We start from the raw sequence: 20630 nt of genomic DNA, 5'->3' as shown, positions 1-20630 counted from the left end.
GGGGAGGGATTGATAACAGATGCTGCTTTCTTGCGACAGCATTCCGTGTAGATGTGCTCAGTTGCTCAGTGGTGGTGAGGACTTTACCCATGATGGACTAGGCTGTATCCACTATGTTCTGTAGACTTTTCCATACAAGGGCACTAGTGTTTCCATACCAGAGCACTCTCCACCACACATCTATAGAAGTTTGTCAAAGTGTTAATGACATGCCAAATCTTTGCAAACTTCTAAGAAAGTAGCGGCACTGTTGTGCTTTCTTTGTAATTCACTTACATGTTGGATTTAGCACAGATCCTCTGAAATGGTAACGCTGAGAAATTTGAAGTTGCCGCCCCTCTCCACCACTGATCTCCCACTGAGGACTGACTCATGGACCTTCAGTTTCCTCCTCCTGAAATCAATAATCAGCTCCTTGGTCTTGCTGACATTGAGTGAGAAGTTGTTGTTATGGTACCACTCAGCCAGATTTTCAATCTCCATCCTGTATGCTGATTTGTCACCTTCTTTGTTCAGCCAATGACAGTGGTGTCATCGGCAAACTTAAATATGACATTGGAACTGTGCTTAGCCTCACAGTCAGAATGTAAAGTGAGTAGAGCAGAGGGCCACACACACAGCCTTGTGGTGCACCTCGGCTGAGGGAGATTGTGGAGAAGATGTTGTTGCCAATCCAAACTGACTGGGGTCTGAATGTGAAGAAATCAAGGATCCAGGTGCACAAGGAGGTATTGAGGCTGAGGACTTGAAGCTTATTGATTAGTTTTGAGGGGACGAGAGTATCATTCCCTCAAAACTATAGCCAATGAAGGGCATCCTGATACTTACATCTTCGCTTTCCAGATGCTCCAGGATTGAGTGAAGGACTAATGAAAGGGCATTATTGTTGGCTGCTGTTGTGACGGAAGGCAAATTGGAGTGGATCCAATCTCTTCTCAGTGGGAGCTGAGATGTTTCATCACCAACCTCTCAAAGCACTTGACCAGTGTGGATGTAAGTGCTACTGAACGATAGTCATTGAGGCAAGTTACCTCATTCTTCATGGGCACTGGTATAATTGAAGCTTGCTTGAAACAGGTGGGTACTCAGACCACTGAAGCGAGAGGTTAAAGATCTCAATGAACACTCCTGCCAGTTGATCAGCGCAGGTCTTTAGTACTCTCAACCAGGTATCCCTCCTGGGCCGGATTCTTTCCGTAAGTTCACCTTCCTGAAAGATGGACTCATGTCAGCCTCAGCGACTGAAATCACAGGGTCACTGGGGGCGGTGGAAGTTCGTGAAGGCACCTCCATGGTTTGATGGTCCAAGTGAGCATAAAAGGCATTGAGCTCATCTGGAAGTGAAGCCTTGCTGTCACCAATGTCTCTTGGTTTCACTTTGCAGGAGGTGGAAGTATTCAAGCCCTGCCATGACTATTAAGTGTCTATCAATGACTGAAGTAGGTTTGGATTTCCTCCTTCACACATGAGATGGCTTTCAGAGGTCGTGCCTGGACCTCGTAGACTTAACTCGGTTGCCAGACCTGAATGCCACTGACCTGGCCCTCAGCAGATTGCGGATCTCGTAGGTCATCCAGGGCTTCATTCCAGAAATTATTTTGTGGGGACACACTCACCTATGACTGTTTTTATAAAGTCTGTGACAACTGTGGTGTATTGGTTCACATCCTCCAATGAGTCCTTGAACACAGCCCAGTCTACCGACTTGAAACAATCCCATAGCTGTTCCTCTGCCTCCTGCAACCACTGCTTATTGTCCATATCTCTGGAGTCTTGCTCTTTAGCCTCTGCCCATATGCAATGACTGTACATCTGCCTGTGTAGGAGGACAGCCAAGCAATCAGATTTCCTGGAATGTGGTCTAGGCACGGAACAGTAGGCATTCCTAATCATAGTGTAACAGTGGCCAAGTGCGTTGGGACCCCTGGTGCTGTAGCTGATATGTTGATGATAAATGGGCAGAGATCTTCAAACAAGCCTGATTGAAATCCCCAACAATGATTTGAAAGGCGTCGGGGTAGGCTGTTTCTTATTTGCTGATCGCAGTACTTAATACATCAAATGTTTGCCTTTGGTGGTATGTAAACTGAGGTCAGGTTCACACAGAACTCTCCTGGTAAGTAGAACAATTGGCACTTAATCGTTAGATGTTCTAGGTTGGCGGAACAAGACCGTGACAAGACTGCCACGTCCGAGCACCACAAAGAGTTTACCATGAAACAGACAGCCCCATCTTTTGCCTTCTCCAAAACAGCAGTCCAGTCCATCCTGTGTTTCAAGAAGCCTTTGGGTCTTACCATCATATCTGGCATGTCTGGAGTGAGTCATGTCTCTGTGAAACACCGAACAAGGCAATTCCTCATTTCCCTTCAATACAGCAATCTTGCCCTTACATCCTCACTCTAGTTCCCCAGCAGCTGTACATTTGCTAACAAGATGCTGGGTAGAGAAAGTTTCATTCCCTGATGTTACAGTCTGGCATAGCATGTAAAATCAAACTCTGTGCATACACACGAAAGATTACTAACAGTGGATCGATCACGTGGTTTGACAGGAACATTTCAAAGGTGTTCACCACTTTTTGTGTTAGGAATATTGCTGATGTAGACCCAGAGTAGAATTCTGTAGGTCAAAAATAAAAGACAGCAAACCCCAGATTGCAAAGGGGTTGCATGCCGAGATAATTGCCCATATCCTGCTTTTCTGTAATGTGAAGCCTTGGCAAAAAAAATTACAAAAAATTTTAGTTTCTTTCACATTTTATTAATTTTTCATCATATATTTTCTACAAGAATGAATTTCCTGTAATGCCTCAGCAAGTAAAGGTTTTCACTGCTCCTGTGTATACAGGTACTTGTTTGTATAACAATAACCCTCTTTGACTTTTTTATTCTGTATTTTTAAATATTTCTGGCAGTTATTTGTAAATTCTGTAAGGGCCAATTTCCACATGCAAAAATGCCATTAAACAGGGTACTCTCTACAACCTTGATATTGTGGTAATTACTCAACTTTGCCAGAGCATGGCTTTAATTACACCTGTGTTACACTCTTGTTTTTAAATTAGACTCTGTGCTGGGACAGCAGATATCTGCAGATGAAGTGGCCTAAATGTGGTCATTCATTGTCTTCCTTGCCACTAGTCCACGAATGCTTCAGTTTCACTTCCCATTCCCAAGTCCCATTCTGACATGGCTCTCCAGGGCCTCCTCTACTGCCATGATGAGGCCAAACTCAGGCTGGAAGAGCTGTACATCATATTCCATCTGGGTAGTCTCCAACCTGATGGCATGAACATTGATTGCTCTAACTTCCAGTAATTTCGTTCCCCTCACTCCTTTTCTTTTGCTCCATTCCCCATTCTGGCTCCCCCCACCCCCTTCCCTTTTCACCTGCCTCTGTTGCCGCTCTTCCTTCCCTTTCCCCTATAGACCACTCTCCTCTCCTATCAGATTCCTTATTCTTCAGCCCTTTACATCTTCCTACTTCATCCTCCCTTCCCTCTCGCCTGCTTTCCCCCCATCACCTGCCAGATTGTATTCCTTCCCCTCCCCCGCCGCCACCCACCTTCTTACTCGTGCTTCTACTCCCTTCTTTTTCAATCTCGGCCCGAAAAGTCGACTGTCCACTCTCCTCCATAGATGCTGCCCGGCCTGCTGTGTTCCACCGGCGTGCTCTGAGCGCTGCCCATTCATCTTTTTGATTGCTTCAGCCTGCCGGGCAATCGATGTTAGCATGGCGGATTAGTTCGGCCTGGCACTTCCTGCTCCAGTTTGGAGGCTGTGGTTGTTTGTGAGGGAGAGTAGATTCTCTGTTGATGTTCCAGGCAAGGCAGGCTGAGGTTCTGCTGGTTTTTGAAATGCAGCCTGTACAGGCACGGTCTTGAAGCACCCAACCCCGAGAAAGGTCAGCTTGGAGTTCCTGTGAAGTTATTTTTTTTCTTGTGACAAATAATCTAAAGAATAAACCTAATTCATTTGTGGATTCATTTGCTTGACCTCAAGCTTCCTGTGTAGTGACTGAGAATTCTACTAAGCTGCAATAATGTTTAACCCTTTTTCATACCGTATTATAAATATCTATTTTCATGTTCATTAGATCTGAGGGGTAATACTGCCTCGTTGTCTTGAAGTGTTTGGACAACTAACACTTTGCCTTTAGGAGACCCTTAACAGTTGATGTGGCGAGGGATCGAGTGGTTCTCGTCCATACCAGGGGATGATAGGGTGGTAAAGATGTCGAGGCATTGAGTTCAAGACTCAGAAATATGTTTTGCAGCTTTACAAAACTCTGGTTAGGCTTCATCTGGGCTACTTCATTCAATTCTGATTGCCCCATTATAGTGATTACACTAGATAACAATGTTTTGGAAGTGTTGCTTCCTCAGAAATTATTTTTTATTTATGTTAGACCGCATGAAACTGAACACAAGTAAATTTCAGACTATTATGTAGGAATTTGGAGAAACAAGAAATTAACTTATTAAATATAATGAGTTTAATTGTATAACAGTTTGGATGCTTTGCAATAGTTAAGTAAGCTTAAAAAATGTTGATGATTTTCATTTGTACGCAGTGTCTGAGGCTTCTTACTTCAGCATCCAACAATAATCAGCCAGCATTGATGGATTCCAGTTGCCCTGATACCCTTTCTCCATGACCATTATGTCCTGGTGAAACCTTTCACCATGCACATCACTGACAGCGCTAAGATTTGCAGGGAAGATGTCTAAATAGGAATACAGAAAATTAATCTTTAGTGACATGCTGCCGTTCGTGGTTTTGTATGCTTGAAGCGTGTTGTCAACCAGCTGCATGCAGTTAGTCCTGACGAAGGGTCTCGGCCTGAAACATCGACTGTACCTCTTCCTAGAGATGCTGCCTGGCCTGCTGTGTTCACCAGCAACTTTGATGTGTGTTGCATGTAGTTTGGTGCTCTGTAGTTGCCCTGAAAACTTTCATCAACATCCTTGAATGCTTTCCATGCAATTTTCTCCAGTCCCACTAGAGGTTCTTCGATGACCTGTTCGATTTTGTGGATGAACAAAAATGCCTTCCTTAATCTTGGCATCAGTTATTCTGGGAAACATTGGTATCAAATGTTGATTTAAATTGACTTTATTTCTTACATCCTTCACATACATGGAGTAAAAATCTTTATTATGTGTGTGTCTAAATGTGCAATGTGAAATTTATAGTAATTTGTAATAAACAGTATGTACAACAGGACAGTCAATATAGCATAGAAATACAATTGTATCAGCGTGAATTAATCAGTGTGATGGCCTGGTGGAAGAAGCTGTCCCGGAGCCTGTTGGTCCTGACTTTTGAAATCCTTCATGGAAATTCATAGCCTTTCTAAAACCCATCCTGCATTCAGCATGTAAGCATGCCCAGACATGCCTGGACAAGATAGAAAACTTTTCAGGCAACATTTTAATTGATTTGAATTATGAATTGAAATAACAAGTATAGGTGAGTTTTTATGATGCGTGACAGGGAAATTTCATGGTGATTTTCATGATCAGCAGCCCAAAATACATAAGATACACCCAAAAGTATTCTGGAAGCAAAATATTTGTTGTCTGATGTTAAGTAGAGGTGTATAAAATCCTGAGGGGTATACTGTAATTGGGGTGAATGTATTCCGTCAATTCTCCAGTGTTGGGGAATCAAGAAATCCAGATTTAACGAGAGGGGAGAGACTTAATAGGAACCTGAGGGGGCAGCTTTTTCAAGCAGAGGATAGTCATTACATGGAATAAGCTGCTGGAGGAAGTGGTTGAGGCTGGTACCCTTTATAACTTTTAAAAGACAGTTGGATAAGTAAATGAGTAGGAAAGGATGAGGGCCAGGTGTGGGCAAATGGGACTAGCTTTGATGTAAATCTTGGCCAATGTGGTCCACCTGAGCCAAAGGGATTCCTTTTGTGCTTGTGTAACTGTATCAGGTGACCATGGTAACTAGAGTAGTTGGCAGGGGTTGGAGAGTCAGCCAGCTCCATCACAGGTACAAACCCCCACCCCATCTTCGAGAACATCTTCCAGGGTTAGTGCCTCAAGAAAGCAGCATCCATCATTAAGGGCCCTCATCATCCAGGGCATGCCCTCTCCTCCATCAGAGAGGAGGTACAGGAGCCTGAAGACACACTCAAGGAAGAGCTTCTTCCCCTCTGCCATCAGATTTCGGAATGATGCATGAGCCCATGATCACTACCTTATGTTGGCTGTTTAATATTTGAGTAATCTTTTGAGCAAATCTATTGTTTGATTAGGCATTCTTTGTGGTTTATATAACTCATTATGATTCTATGTAAAAATACATGAATTGCAAATGTCATGACGCTAGCATGTGAGTGATAAGTGCGTGACTTGCTAAAAGAAACAAAATCAGGCGCACTTTTCAGACTCCCGTGTCTTCCATTGAATTAGTTTCATGCTTTGAAGTTACAAAACATAACACCTTATTATTCCTTTTTTTTTTGCACAATTTATTTTATTTTTGTAACTTATACTATTTTGGTACTGCTGTCACAGAACAACAAACTTGATGTCTCATGTCAATGATGGTAAATATGATTCTTGACAGTACTCCAGGTGAAGCCAGGCCAATGTTTCATAACTTCAGTCCTTGTATATTCTATGTTGTGTCTTCTTATTTGCAGATTGAGGTCTGAAGTTGGTTTGTTCTTGCTGCGCCTTTGTTTTGGAAGCAGTTAACAAAGCCCCCCGATGAGAGTGAGTTGCCTCTCCTTCCGCCAACCATATGCGGGTCTGATATTAAACAATGTAAAGACCGTGGAGACCCGTTGGCGACCTCTGCTGGCGGAGCTACAGGGCTGCACCCTGGCTGTTCATGTGGCATACAAGGATTGGGAAGGCTCGGAATGGGAAGACATCCTTACTCACACAGTGGGAATGAGCCAGCACCAGATACAAAACCTGCTGCAGGACGGAGAGAAGTTTGGCAGAGGGGCGATTGTAGGTAAGTCGAGAGTCATCTATAAAATTTAGCTCAGGTCTATGTGTTGGTTTAGTTCAGGTCTGCAACACAGACTCCCCCCGGCTGCTGTGCTTCGCGTCTGCAAACTTTGCAACGACTTGTCCTGCTAATATGATGAACTGAACACTGAGCCTTTGGCTCTACTCCGAGCTGCTCCAAGGATTTGGATCGAAGGATTCAATTTTGGTTCGGAATGCTGTTGTTGTTGCTGACTTCTATTGTTTGCATGATTTGTTTTTTTTTTCCCTCTTTCTCTGTGGGTATTGGGGGTTGGTCTTATTTTTTTTTTAATGGGTTCTTTCAGGTCCCTTGCTTTGCGACTGTCTGTAAGTAAACAAAGCTCAAGGTTGTATAATTTATACATTCTTTAATAATAAATGCACTTTAATTGATGGTGAACCCACGGGTTATGTAGCAACGTTCAATGGTTTCCATAGCCCACCTAGTTAATCTCCCCCACTCATCCTTCACCTTGAGGTGTGAGGAGAAGGTCACTTTTCCTATCAATTCCCTATGTAGCGCCAATTTCCTGTCGTGGCCGGCATTCCAGGGACCAGCTTATGACCTTATCCACACATTTCTCCCTCTATAGTATAGAGTCTATATCTGTATCCCATCATTAGCTGTAAATGACACTTGAACAAAATGCTAGCCTTCCCATCAACATATGCAGAACGTTTGATGGCTCTGGGCCTGTACTTGCTGGAGTTCAGAAGAATGAGGAGGGATCTTATTGAAATTATTGAATTTTGAAAGGCCAAGATGTAGTGGACATGGAGAAGATGTTTCATATAGTGGGCAGTCTAGGAGCGGGCACAGCCTCAGAGTAGAAGGATGTCCCTTTAGAACAGAGATGAAGAAGACTCTCTTTAGCCAAAGGGTGGAGTTCATTGCCACAGACAATTGTGGAGGCCAATTCAGTGAGTGTATTTAAAATGTAGATTGATGGGTTCTTGATTAGTAAGGGTGTCAAAGGTAATGGGGAGAAGGCAGAGAATGGAGTTGAGAAGGATGAGAAATCAGCCATGGTGAAATGGCGGAGCAGACTCGATTGTCCGAATGGCCTAATTATGTCTTGTGGTCTAAATTGAGAAAGACTAGTACTGATAAATACTATTGTTGTTTTAATACAGTTTAATTATGGCTCTCAGTTTTTCTGCTTCTGTCTTCTGCTTCTCACGTTGTCAACTATTTTTTTACATCATGTACTGCAAAGGAATCCAAATCAGGTTTAATATCACAACATACATTGTGAAGTCTGTTGTTTTGCAGCAGCAGTACTGAGCAATGCATAAAATATACTCTGAATTACAATAAGAAATATACAGTGCATAAAACTAAATAAATGGTGTAAAAAGAGCAAATATATTCAGGTAGTGTTCATGGGTTGGTTCTTTGCCTGTTCAGAAATCTGATGGTGAAGGGGAAGGAGCTGTTCCTAAAACGATGAGTGTGTGTCTTCAGGCTCCTGTACCTCAGGTCACCGGTTTTAGAGGAAGACTTGCATTTACAGTGTATAATGCCATGGGTGCCATTACAGGGAAGGCACGGCAGCACCTCTACTTCTTAGAGGTTTGCGCAGATCCGGCATGTCATCTAAAACTTTGACAGATACCTGTGTCTATAGATGCACAGTGGAGAGTATCCTGTCTGCTGCCACAAGAAAGCAGCACCCACCACCCTGGCCGCGTGCTCTTCTCACTGCCGCCATCGGGAAGGAGGTACGGAAGCCTTAGGTCCCACACCACCAAGTTCAGGAATAGTTATCACCCTTCAGCCATCAGGCTCCTGAACCAGCGTGGACATCTTCACTCACCATTGATCACAGTCCGCCTCTGGACTGTGGGAGGACCCAGAGGACGTACAGAGACTACTTACAGGAAGGCACCCGAATTGAACTCTGAACTCCAAGCAACGCACACAAAATGCTGGAGGAATTCAACAGGCCAGGCAGCATTGATGGAATACAGTAAACGGTTGACATCTCAGGCCAAGACCTTCACAATGCATTCTGTTGAAGGGTCTCGGCCCGACACAGCGACTGTTTACTCGCTTCCCTAGGTGTTGCCTGGCCTGCTGAGTTCCTCCAGACTTTGTATGTATTGCTTGGATTTCCAGCATCTGCAGAATTTCTTGTGTTTGTGGTCTGAACACTGGAAGGGTGTTGTGCTAACCATTATGCTACCAGGTCACTCTAGTTGAGCTGAGCGATTTCATTGGAGAATAGCTAGGATCCAATTCAGAGAATGAACCACACAAACATTTCTGTGGGTTTGAAAAGACTGTTGCAAGTAGCTTTCCTTGAATGTGATGCGTCCTCCCTCATAAAAACGCTAAAAACCATCAGATGTTCTTCACCATTGTTCAGAACATAACTCCTGTGTATGTGCTGCAGGGTTAGTCGACGTTGGAGACACCTGGCAATGCCCGAGTGGTTCAGACCCTGAGAAGATGAAGGAGTTGGAAAAAAGAGCTGTTCTGCACGAGCTGGAGCTGAAATATCTCACCACTTTGTCCAACCCGCGGTGGCTTCATGAGCCAATCCCAGCCAGGGGACACAAAGATGTGTGGATGGTGGATATCCCTGATGAGCTGATCCCATGACTGTCATTGACATCGAGTAAAATTAGACCGAGTTATAAAGGAGGAACATAACAAGTCCAAGCTTATTGTCTTTCATACCGCCAAACAAAACAACGTTTCTCCAGACCAAGGTACATAATACAGTACATATAACTCAGACACACAACACATAAGGTAATATTTCCACAAATAATATTGCAAGGCGGGGCGGAGGTGCATCTTTACCAAAAGAGGGATGAGATGCTCCTTCCCGCCGCTAGCCTGCAGGTCACCCTTGGACAAGGTGTAGCACCTGCTTAGTTCCCCAATCAGGGTCAATGTAAAGCCATGGGAGTAGGTGGTGGATGGTCGTATGAGCGGTTGGTGCAGATCACAAGTCCTGGTTATGTGACCACTGACTCTCCAAAGAGAATTTATAATGGCTGGGGTCACCCGTCTTGTAACGACACTGCTCAGAAGAAGGCAATGGCAAACCACTTCTGTGGAACCATTTGCCAGGAACAGTCGTGATCATGATCACCTACACAATACAACATGGCACATAACAATGACTACAAATAAATACATAAATAATCATTAAATAATAAGATGGATATCAATGTCCAGGACTGGCTTCCCCTGAATATAATGCGTTTATTTGTCTGATTTATGTCATGTTGCTATTTTATGCACTATGTGGAAAGTAATTGCAAAACATAATCATTAAAATCTTACTGTATGAACTACATAAATTATGTAAAAAGTTAGTTTATTGTGCTATTCTACTGTATAATAATCATTTGTGGTTACTGCTAATTTTTTTCTTTCAAAATCAGATTTAATATCACTGGCATATGTTGTGAAATTTGTCGTCTTTGTGGCAGCAGTTCAATGCAATACATAATAATAGAAAAAAACCCATGAATTTCAGTAATTATACATATAAAATAGTTAAATTAAATGAGTGGTGCGTAAGTAAAAATGAGTGAGGTGGTATTCATGGGTTCAATGTCCATTCAGAAGTCAGATGGCAGAGGGGAGAAGCTGTTCCTGAATCACTGAGTTTGTGCTATAGGGTTCCTGTACCTCCTTCCTGACAGTAACAGTGAGAACAGGGCGTGTCCTGACTGACTGAAATAGTAAATTATTAATTTTATAAAAGCAATGGCGTAGCAACACACACAGAACGCTGGCGGAAGCCAGCAGGTCTATGGAAAGGAATCAACAGTTGACGTTTCGGGCTGAGACCCTTTGTCAGTCCAGATTAAAATAGAAACCGGAGGACCTCCTTTGTCACCCAGAGTAGTCAGTAGGTGGAATGAGATGGTTGAGGCAGGCACATTAAGAACACTTAAAATTGTTTGGATAGATGTATGGATAGGAAAGATTTAAGGAGATACAGGCTAAATGCAGCTTGGTTGCCATGGACTAGTTGGGCAAAGGGCCTGTTTTCTTGCTGTATGACTCTATAATGTGCAACAAGGTAAACAGTAAGGTTAGTAAAATGGGCACTATCGTCATGGGCACACCATCATCAGAAGGTGGTGGCTCAAGAAGCAGTACCCATCGTTAAGGGTGCCTACCATCTGGGAAATGCCTTCAACTGCTATCATCAAAGAGAAGCTACAGGAGCCTGAAGACCCGTATTCGATGTTGTGGGAACTTTTTCTTCCCTCTGCCATCAGATTTATGAATGGTCCATGAACTATGACCACTACCTCACTAGTTTGTTCTTTTTTTTTCGCTCTTTGTTTTTAATATTTCTTTTTTGTAACTTATTATATTTTTCATGTACTGCACTGTACTACCATGGCACAACAACAAATTTAACAATGTTCCATGTCTCAGTGAATAATGAACCTGATTCTGATGAGCAAGCACATCAGAGCTAAAATCCAAAGCAGAAAGATGTGAAATATTCTAGTACTTAAGGGTAACAGAGGATAACCTACATAGGGTAAGTGGCACAATTTAAAAGGAGATGCAAAAACAAAGAGACGTGGGTATGTTTATGCACAAGTCTTAGCTAGCTTTGCACTTTCAAAGCAGCCAATATGCGATTCTAACTACATGATGTTTAGATGCAGAGGGAGGAGAGAGGGAGGAAGGAAGGGGGAGAGGGGAAGGAACTCTGTGTCTATTAGAGGGTAAAGTGTGACAGAACTGTCAATAACACCACAACAATTAGGAGCTTCTCTGATCCGAGGTCAGTTTGCAGGCTGATCAGCATCTGTGAACAGTTCGAGCTAGTGTCGGGGGCCAGGGTCAACCGCGCGAAGAGCGAAGCCATGCTCTTCGGCAACTGGCCCGACTGATCCAGTGTCCCCTTCACCATCAGGTCTGACCATGTGAAGGTGTTGGGGATCTGGTTCGGAGGGGCCGAGGCGTGCAACAAGAACTGGCAGGAGGGGACTGCCAAGGTGAAACAGAAACTGGGACTGTGGGGAGGGCGCTCCCTATCGATAACGGGCAAGAACCTGGTCATCAGGTGTGAGGTGCTGTCAGGGCTGCTGTACTTGGCGCAGGTGTGGCCCGTCCCCCGCTCCTACAGCTCGGAAATCACCCGGGCTGTCTTCAGATTTGTCTGGAGATCCAAGATGGAGAGGGTCAGACGGGCCGTCATGCACAAGGCCCTGGAAAATGGGGGCAAGAACATCCCCAGTGTCACCCTCACCCTGATGGCCAGCTTTGTGTGTGGCTGCATCAGGTTGTGTGTAGAACCCAGATATGTGGGCACCAAGTACCACTATGTGCCCAGGTTCAACCTGTCACCCTGGCTACGAAGGATGGGTCTGGCCTCACTCCCGCGCAACGCCCCAGTCAGCTGGTCGTTGCTGCCATACCTGTCCTTCGTAGGAAAGTTCTTCCGGGAGAATGCCTTTGGCCACAGGGCCATCAGGCAGTGATTGGCATATAATGTCCTGCAGACACTGCAGGAGAAGGACGTGATGGACACAGTGGGGTGGTTCCCTGAGCAGACTGTCCAGTTCATCTGGCAAAATGCTTCATCGCCAGACCTCACCAACAGGCACCAGGACCTCGCCTGGCTGGCAGTGAGAGGAGCCCTCCCCATCAGATCCCTCCTGTACGCCTGGAACGTCGTCTCCACACCCCACTGCCCACAGGAGGACTGCAATGAGGAGGAGTCTGTGACCCACCTCTTTGCACACTGTCAGTTTGCAGAGAGGGTGTGGAGGAGGATGGATGGGCTAGTGTCACGTTTCATCCCCAGCAGCTGCGTAACAGAGGACTCTCTGATCTACGGGCTGTTCCCGGGGACGCACACGGAGACCAACATCCGGTGCTGCTGGCAGATCATCAACTCGGTGAAAGGCACGCTTTGGTCGGCCCAAAACTTGATGATCTGCCAGCACATGGAGAAGTCCGTGGGAGAATGCTGCCGACTGGCACATTCTCGGCTGCAGGAGTACGTGCTGAGGGACGCACTGAAACTCGGTGCAGCCACCACAAGGGTCCAGTGGGAAAGGACCACAGATTAGAGTTCTTCTCCTGCGGGAGTGGGAGGGGTCCGGTGACAGGGAGTATACCCCTCAACAATGTTGTGGTAAGGTGAACCAACGGAGTGCCACGTGGGTGGCCAAAAGTATGGATATCTAGAGACCATACGGGAAATGTATGTAAAGGATTGAGAGTCATTGAATGGTTTATTGTATATAATTTTATTTTTAAATAAAGTATATCTTGAAATTTTAAAAAGTGTCAATAACACCACAAGAATTAGGAGCTAAATTAGGTCATTCAGCCCATCAAGTCTCCCTCCCCATTTCATTTTGGCTGAGCATTAACCTTCTCAACCCCATTTTCCTGTCTTCTCCCCATAACCTTTGACGCCCTGATCTAATCAAGAACATATCAACTTTTTCTTTAAATACACCCAATGACTTGTCCTCCACAGCTGTCTGTGGCAATGAATTCCACAGATTCACCACCCTGTGGCTAAAGAAAGTCCTCCTCATCCGTGTTCTAAAGAGACACCCTTATACTCCAAGGTTCTGCCATCCAGTCCTAGATTCTCCCGCTATCGGGAACATCCTCTGCACATCTACTCTATCTAGTCCTTTCAATATTTTACTTGTTAAGTTTCAGTAAGAACCCTCTTCAATGTGGATTCATGTGGATTTAAGCTCAGCACCACAGCTATATGTCCATCTGAAGTTGTGAATTGTGTTCTGTTCCAACACCACTAAAGATTCAAGATTTGAAGTACATTTATGATCAAAGTATGTATGCAGAATAGAACTCTGAGATTTGTCCTCCCACAGGCAGCCATGAAACAAAGAAACACCATGGAACCTATTCAAAAAAATATCAAGCACCAACACGCTAAAAAGGAACAAATTGTGCAAATGGCAAAATGCAAGTGAGCAACACAAAGAATATCAAGCATCTAACGAGTAGTGTTTGGTTCAGTGCCACACTGCCACCCAATGCAGGCTGCAGGGCCGGGCTTTGCCAAAGCGCCCCAGTCTGCATCAATCGCCCCGACCAAACCGCTCAAAATTAGCAAAGATACAAGAGAAACCGGAATCCAAGTAACACATGCAACATGAAGCTGAAAGTCCTCCAAATCGAGTCCACAGCCTCACCAATCAATCCTGATAAGACCTGAAACAATAAGGCTACCCAAATCTGTTTCCAGAGCTGTAGCTTAGCTAGCATCAAACAATTATTAATGCTCTTTGCAATGATATGGCATTGCACAATAAATGAGTTGTTGAGGGAGACAGCATAAAAGCAGGTGATTCAAATCAATACAAGACTGCCCATAATAGAAATAGACAAATTTAAGTGCATTAGCATAAATTATTGAAGAATGAAGGATTTGTTTCCAATACCTCATTAATGAGATCAGTAAGGCAATTTGAAATTCCACTTAGACTAGTGGTATAAGAGCAACATGATTAACTTGGTCTGCTCCACATTGACAAAGTGAAAGGAAGGTATCAATAACACAAGGGATTCTGCAGATACTGGAAACCCAGACCCAACACAAATATACAGTTATTAGCTCTCAACCATCAGACTATTGAACCAAAGGCAATAACTCCACTCAATTTCACTTGCCCCATCATTGAAATCTTCCCGCAACCTATGGACTTACTTTCAAGGATTCTTCATCGCATGTCCACAATATTTATTAGTATTACGTCTTTCTTTTTGTATTTTCAAAAAGAAAATACAAAATTTCCAGTATTTGCACTCTGGTTGAAAGCCCAAGTTGGTGTGGTGTTTCCTTCATTCTGTTATGGTTATTACTCTATTATGTATTTATTGAGTATGCCCACAAGTAAGTGAATCTCAGGGTTGGATATGGTGGTGTATGTGTACTTTGATAATAAGTTTACATTGAACTTTGAAAATGCTGGAGGAACCAGCAGTTCAGGCAGCATCTGTGAAGGATGGGGATTAAAGAGACAATGCTTTGGTCCAAGGCACTTCAACAGGACTGGAAAGGAAGGGGAAGAAGCCAGAATAAGGCATTAATTCTATATTAAACAAGGAGGAAGGAAAATGTAATTAAATGGGAAGTGGGGATCTTGAGGGTAAGTTACGGTTCTGTGCACCTTGTGCTAAAAAGGAGGAGGGGAAAGCCACAGTCAATGTGTTCCGTGGTAGTGAGTGTGGGATAATGTTATTAAAAGCTTTGATCCTGTGACACAGGCTGAGCAAATATAGCAGTATAAAGGATGAGCAGGAAGAATAAAACTGGAAGGAAGCTAATAAGGACCTTATTGCATGTATGAGTAAAGCCAAATGAAATCTGTAGCACCAAAATATGTAGCAATTTAGAGCACCATAAAGTACTATTCCAGTTCATTACCCAGCGTGTAGAAATCACCGAATACCATGATAACTCTTAATGTTCCTACTGCTACCTGACTGGGTTCACTGGTGCAGTCATTCTGATTGCCTCCCTGTTATTCAATACTGCAGTGTGAGCTGAAATCTGCATCTCACATGAAAATGAACAGACAAAAAGAAGAGGAAGCCTGATTGCTGTATTCTTAAAAATGGATTTATTTCCATACGTAGAACATAGACTATTACAGCACAGTGCAGACCCTTTGATTCACAATATTGTGTCAACATTATAACCTACTCTAAGATCAATCTAACGCTCCCCTCTGACATAACTCTCCATTTTCCTATCATCTAAGTTTCTTAAATGCCCCTAATGTCTCTGCCTCTACCACCACCCCTGCCAGTGTTTTCCATGCATTCTGTATTCTCTGTGTAAAGAACTTAACCTCTGACATCCCCCCCTCTACTTTCCAGCAATCACCTTAAAATTGTGCCCCTTTGTACCAGCTGTTTCTGCTCTGGGAAGAATTCTGAATGCTACTCAATCTATGCCTCTTATCTTTGTGTACACGTCTGTCAAGTCACTTCTCATCCTCCTTCACTCCAAAAAGAAAAGCCCTAGTTTGCTCAACCATAAGACGTATCCTCTAGTCTGGGCAGCATCTTAGTAAATCTCCTCTGCACCCTATAGTCAATACTTAGTCAAAGAGATCAGTGAATCCCAGATAAAATATATAGAGTAGCCCCCCACCCCCGGCCACCCTCAGGGTCGCTGGGCTCGCTGTCGTCTAGGGAAACAGCCTGGGCCCCGCCAAACTGGATAATTTGTTTGTGTGGATGCTGTGTGAGGTACCCCACCCCGCCTAAATAACAGACAATACACCAGATGCAATTAAATGATTTACAGTTTATAGATATTACTGGAACTATATAATTAAGAGAGAATAAAATATAAAAGGAAAATAAAAGGCGCCGCACTTATCAAAGTTCAATCTCTTCGTGCACAAACAGTTGGAGCTCAAGGACCTTCTTCTTCACCCTGCGACCCCTCGGACCACCTCGACCGGCCGCCTGGGACCAACCATGGTGGTCGACCAGACGCTCCACACGAGTCCATCTCCATCTCCTCGCCGAACGCGCTCCTTGGGGTCCGACCCCATTAGCGGACATCACAGCACCTGGTCCATCCTCTGTCTCGCTCTGCCGCCTTCTGCCCCAAAACCCCGCGCATACGGTATCCTCAAATACACCAAAACCATAACAACTATCCCAATTGGTTAATAGCACTCTCTTATCACCCTCTAAACCAAAGTAAGCTGCTAGCGCAAACTCTCTCAATGTTTAATACAACAAAGCCGCATTCCCCACATTAACATAACAAAGACGCCATTTTAATTAGCCTCCGCAGTAACATAAAAGTGGAAGCCCCCTTACATAGCATTTAAAACAACGTCCCAAAGAGGTTTTCAATCATGTTTATAGATTAGTCAAGGTAACATTGGAAACACAATAGGCAATGTGCCTGCCATGATCCCAGAACTGCAATATGATTAATCCTTTTCAATGCCACCATGCCCTTAGCCCTTGCTAGAGCTTGGAATCTCCTCCGGGCCTCTAAAATATCTGCACTCTTCTCACCCTGGCGTCCTGAGCAGCATTGATTGCTAAACCTTAAACTCTGAAATTTCTAACAAAATCTTACCACAACTAACAAGCCATCAGGAAGAAGGTACAGGTGCATCAGCACTCTCACCACCGGGTTCAGGAACAGTTATTATTCCTCAAACATCAGGCTCTTGAACCAACTTCACTTGCCCCGTCATTGAAATGTTCCCACAACCAATGGACTCACTTTCAAGGAGTCTTCATCTTATGTCCCCAATATTTATTGCTTGGTTATTTATTGTCATTTCTTTCTTTTTGTGTTTGCACAGCTTGCTGTCTTTTGCACAATGTTTGAAAGCCCAAGTTGGTGCGGTCTTTCTTTAATTCTATTATGGTTATAGAACATAGAAAAGTACATATTCTACTATGGATTTATTGAGTATCTGAGGCCTCGGCTGGCCAGGGTCGACCATGGATGTTGCATTCTAGCTGTAGATAGGCAAGCCAGGGCAGTACGATCTGGAGAATAAGCTGTTGCCCGGTGTAGCAAGCTCCCCCTCTCCACGCATCTGATGAATCCAAATGATTGGTAGAGACCAATACAATTATTGAGTATGCCCACAAGAAAATGAAACTCTAAGAGTTGTATATGATGACATATATGTATTTTGATAATAAATTTATTTTGAACTTTGAAGAACATAAGTAGTAGAAACCCTTGTACCTGCATTTCCATTCAATAAGGTAATAGTCATATTTATTTCTGTGACACTTTCCTGCAGTAACTCAATATCCTGTTAATCTTCATATTTCTGAGTAAGAAATTCCTGTGGCTATGTTATCCCAACATCCCATATGAAGCTGCTGAAACAAAGACTCAGTTAGACATTGCTCCTTGGACTTTCCCCGTTGACGGGAACATTTGGTGGTGTCAATTTTTTGAATATTGAACAGTAAAGGCTGATTTATACTTATGTGTCAAATGTATACCGTAAGTACAGCGTAGCAGCGTACCCTACACTATACTCTACGCCGAACCCTACACCGTAGCCTAATGCACACCTCTCCCAAAATGTAACTACGCATCGCGGCGACGCAGACCGCAACAACTGTGATTGGTCCGCTTGGTAGCATTGAATTTCCTCCTACACTGCAGTAGCTTCCCATTGGGCGACTGAAGGGCAGGAAAGGAACTCTGGCTGCAATGCTTTCCATAAAGCTTTACAGACCTCTGAGATTACGGGGGACCCTGTGCTTGACGCCAGTTTGTAGCTAGCTGCTACAGCCTGTTGACTTCCACCTGAAGCTAAATCTTGAATGGTGATTGCCAGTCTCTGAGTATACTGTGCGCACACTGATGCGAAATAAACGGTTGGAGACGATGAACCAAATCGTCAAATCTACCTGCGGGCATCCGAAAATATTTGAAATGCATTTCCTCATCCATGTCTTTCAGTGGCCGGACAAGCACAGAAAATTCACCCTCCTTCAGTTTCAACATGAAGAAGCTCAATGCAGTGGCATAGAAACCCCACCGCCTACTAGCGTTTTGGCAGTGAATTGCAGAGCGACGCAGACACACCAACGCACAAGTATCAATGCTCACAACGGCGTAGCCCACTTGTGTAGACTGCAGTGTAAGCTAGTACGCACAAGTATAAATCAGCCTTAAGGGCTGCACAGTAGCATGGCAGCTAGTGTAACGTTTTACAGTACCAGCAACCTGGGTTCAATTTACGCCATAGTCTGTATGGAGTTTGTTCATTCTCCCCGTCACCATGTGGGTTTCTTCCAGCCGCTCCGGATTTCCCCCCACATTCCAAAGGTCAGGGTTAGCAAGCTGTGGGCCTGCTATGTTGAGGCTGGAAGCATGGCGACACTTGCGGGCTGCCCCCAGCATGTCCTCGGACTATGTTGGCTGTTGATGCAAATGATGCATTTCACTGTATGTTTCGATATACACATGACAAATAAAGCTAATTTCTACACCTTTAAGTACAGTACGGGTCCTTCAGCCCACAATGTTGCGCTGACTACATAAACCTACTCCACTATGAATCTAACCCTTCCCTCCTACAAAGTCCATAACCCTTCATTTTTCTTACATACGTGCACCTATATAAGATCTCTTAAATGTCCCTGTTACATCAACCTCTGACCACCACCCCAGGCACCTACCACTCTTTGTGTATAAAAATCACTTCTGACATCTCCCCTAAATTTACCTCCACTCACCTTAAGTTGATGTCTTCTAGTATTGGCTGTTGCTACCCTGGCTATGCACTCTATCTGTTGCTCTCATAATCTTGTACATCTCTATCAAGTCATTCTTGAGTGCTAACTTCTTGAGATTCATGAGCTCTCTGCAAAGACCTGACCCTGTGGTGTGCGTGAGTGCCTGCTGGGGGTTGGGGAGGGATCTTACCTGGAGAACGAAAAGTAAATCTCAGTGAATAATGGGCAGGTTTTCTCAGTCAATAAACAAGACATTAAAGGAAGTAAAAACAGAAAATAATGACATGGAGACAATGGAAAGTCATTGAACTAAAATATTACACCATAAAACATAGGAGCAGAATTAAGCCATTCAGCCCATCAAGCCTGTTCTGCCATTCCATCATGGCTAATTTATCTTTCCCCTCAACCTCATTCTCCTGCCTTCTCCCCGTAACCTTTGAACCCCTTACTGAACAAGAACATATCAACCTCTGCTTTAGGTATACCCAATGACTTGGCCTCCACAGCTAGCTGTGGTAATGGATTCCACAGAGTCAGCACCCTCTGGATAAGAAAATCCTTCTTGTCTTGGTTCTAAAGGGATGTCTTTGTATTCTGAGGCAGTGCCCTCTGGTCCTAGACTCCCCCAATATAGAAAACATCCTCTCCACGTCCACTCTATCTAGGCCCTTCAATATTCAATAGGTTTCAATGAGATCCCCCCCCCCTCATTTTTCCAAACTCCAGTGGGTACAGGCACAGAGCCATCAAACGTTCATCATACATTAACCCTTTCGTTCCTGACATCTTTCTCATGAACCTCCTTTAGATCCTTCCCAATGCAAGCGCATCTTTTCTTTAATAAGGGGCCCAAAACTGTTCACCATACTCTAAAAGTGTGGGTGTGACCAATGCCTTGTAAAGCCTCAGCATTACATCCTTGCTTTAATATTCTATCCCTTCGAGATGAAGGCTAACATTGCATTTGGCCTTATGTAGCTGTAGTAACGAATACACTGCTGATTGTGAAACTTGGATGGATGAACTATTCAGAAGCACATGAGAGATCTGTTACATAGCTGTATGTAGCAGTGTAAAAGGAATACCAATGTAGCAATTTATCCTTGACACATTCAGTTTTGGTAGACAGAAGTGTTGCCTTTACTTCCTTCCTTGGCAAACTTCATTTGACTGATGACCACCCATATTTACATAGGACAGAGAACATGCAACGGTTCGTTGGGTATATTTAAAGGGGAGGTTGTTGGGTTCTTGATTAATAAGGGTGTCAAAGGATACAGGGAAAAGGCTGTGATAGAGTGAATGTGGACAGGATGTTTCCTATATTGATGGAGTCTAGGACCAGAGGGCACAGCCCCAGAATAGAGGGACATCCATTTTGAACAGATGAGGAAGAATTTC

General features: G+C 43.9%; 1 protein-coding gene across 1 annotated transcript; it reads left to right on the top strand.

Annotated features, from left to right (window-relative positions):
* The first annotated feature begins 3777 nt into the window (after window positions 1-3777).
* Window positions 3778-11654, top strand: LOC140204347 (protein EOLA1). Its single transcript, XM_072270998.1, has 3 exons — window positions 3778-3906; window positions 6664-6983; window positions 9397-11654. Exons 2-3 carry the CDS (start codon window positions 6731-6733, stop codon window positions 9603-9605), a joined length of 462 nt encoding a protein of 153 aa, XP_072127099.1. The 5' UTR covers window positions 3778-3906; window positions 6664-6730; the 3' UTR covers window positions 9606-11654.
* Window positions 11655-20630: the final 8976 nt, after the last annotated feature.

This window comes from Mobula birostris, chromosome 10, assembly GCF_030028105.1.
Source record: "Mobula birostris isolate sMobBir1 chromosome 10, sMobBir1.hap1, whole genome shotgun sequence".
Lineage (NCBI taxonomy): Eukaryota > Metazoa > Chordata > Chondrichthyes > Myliobatiformes > Myliobatidae > Mobula > Mobula birostris.
Note: the sequence above shows the minus strand (reverse complement) of the source record. Positions and strands in the feature narration are given on the sequence as shown.

Bases quoted from the DNA above. Each gene is read 5' to 3' on its own strand.
- LOC140204347 (XM_072270998.1), top strand. From the start codon at position 6,731: ATGAGAGTGAGTTGCCTCTCCTTCCGCCAACCATATGCGGGTCTGATA. The intron at 6,984-9,396 runs GTAAGTCGAGAG...TATGTGCTGCAG, and splicing joins TGGCAGAGGGGCGATTGTAG to GGTTAGTCGACGTTGGAGAC.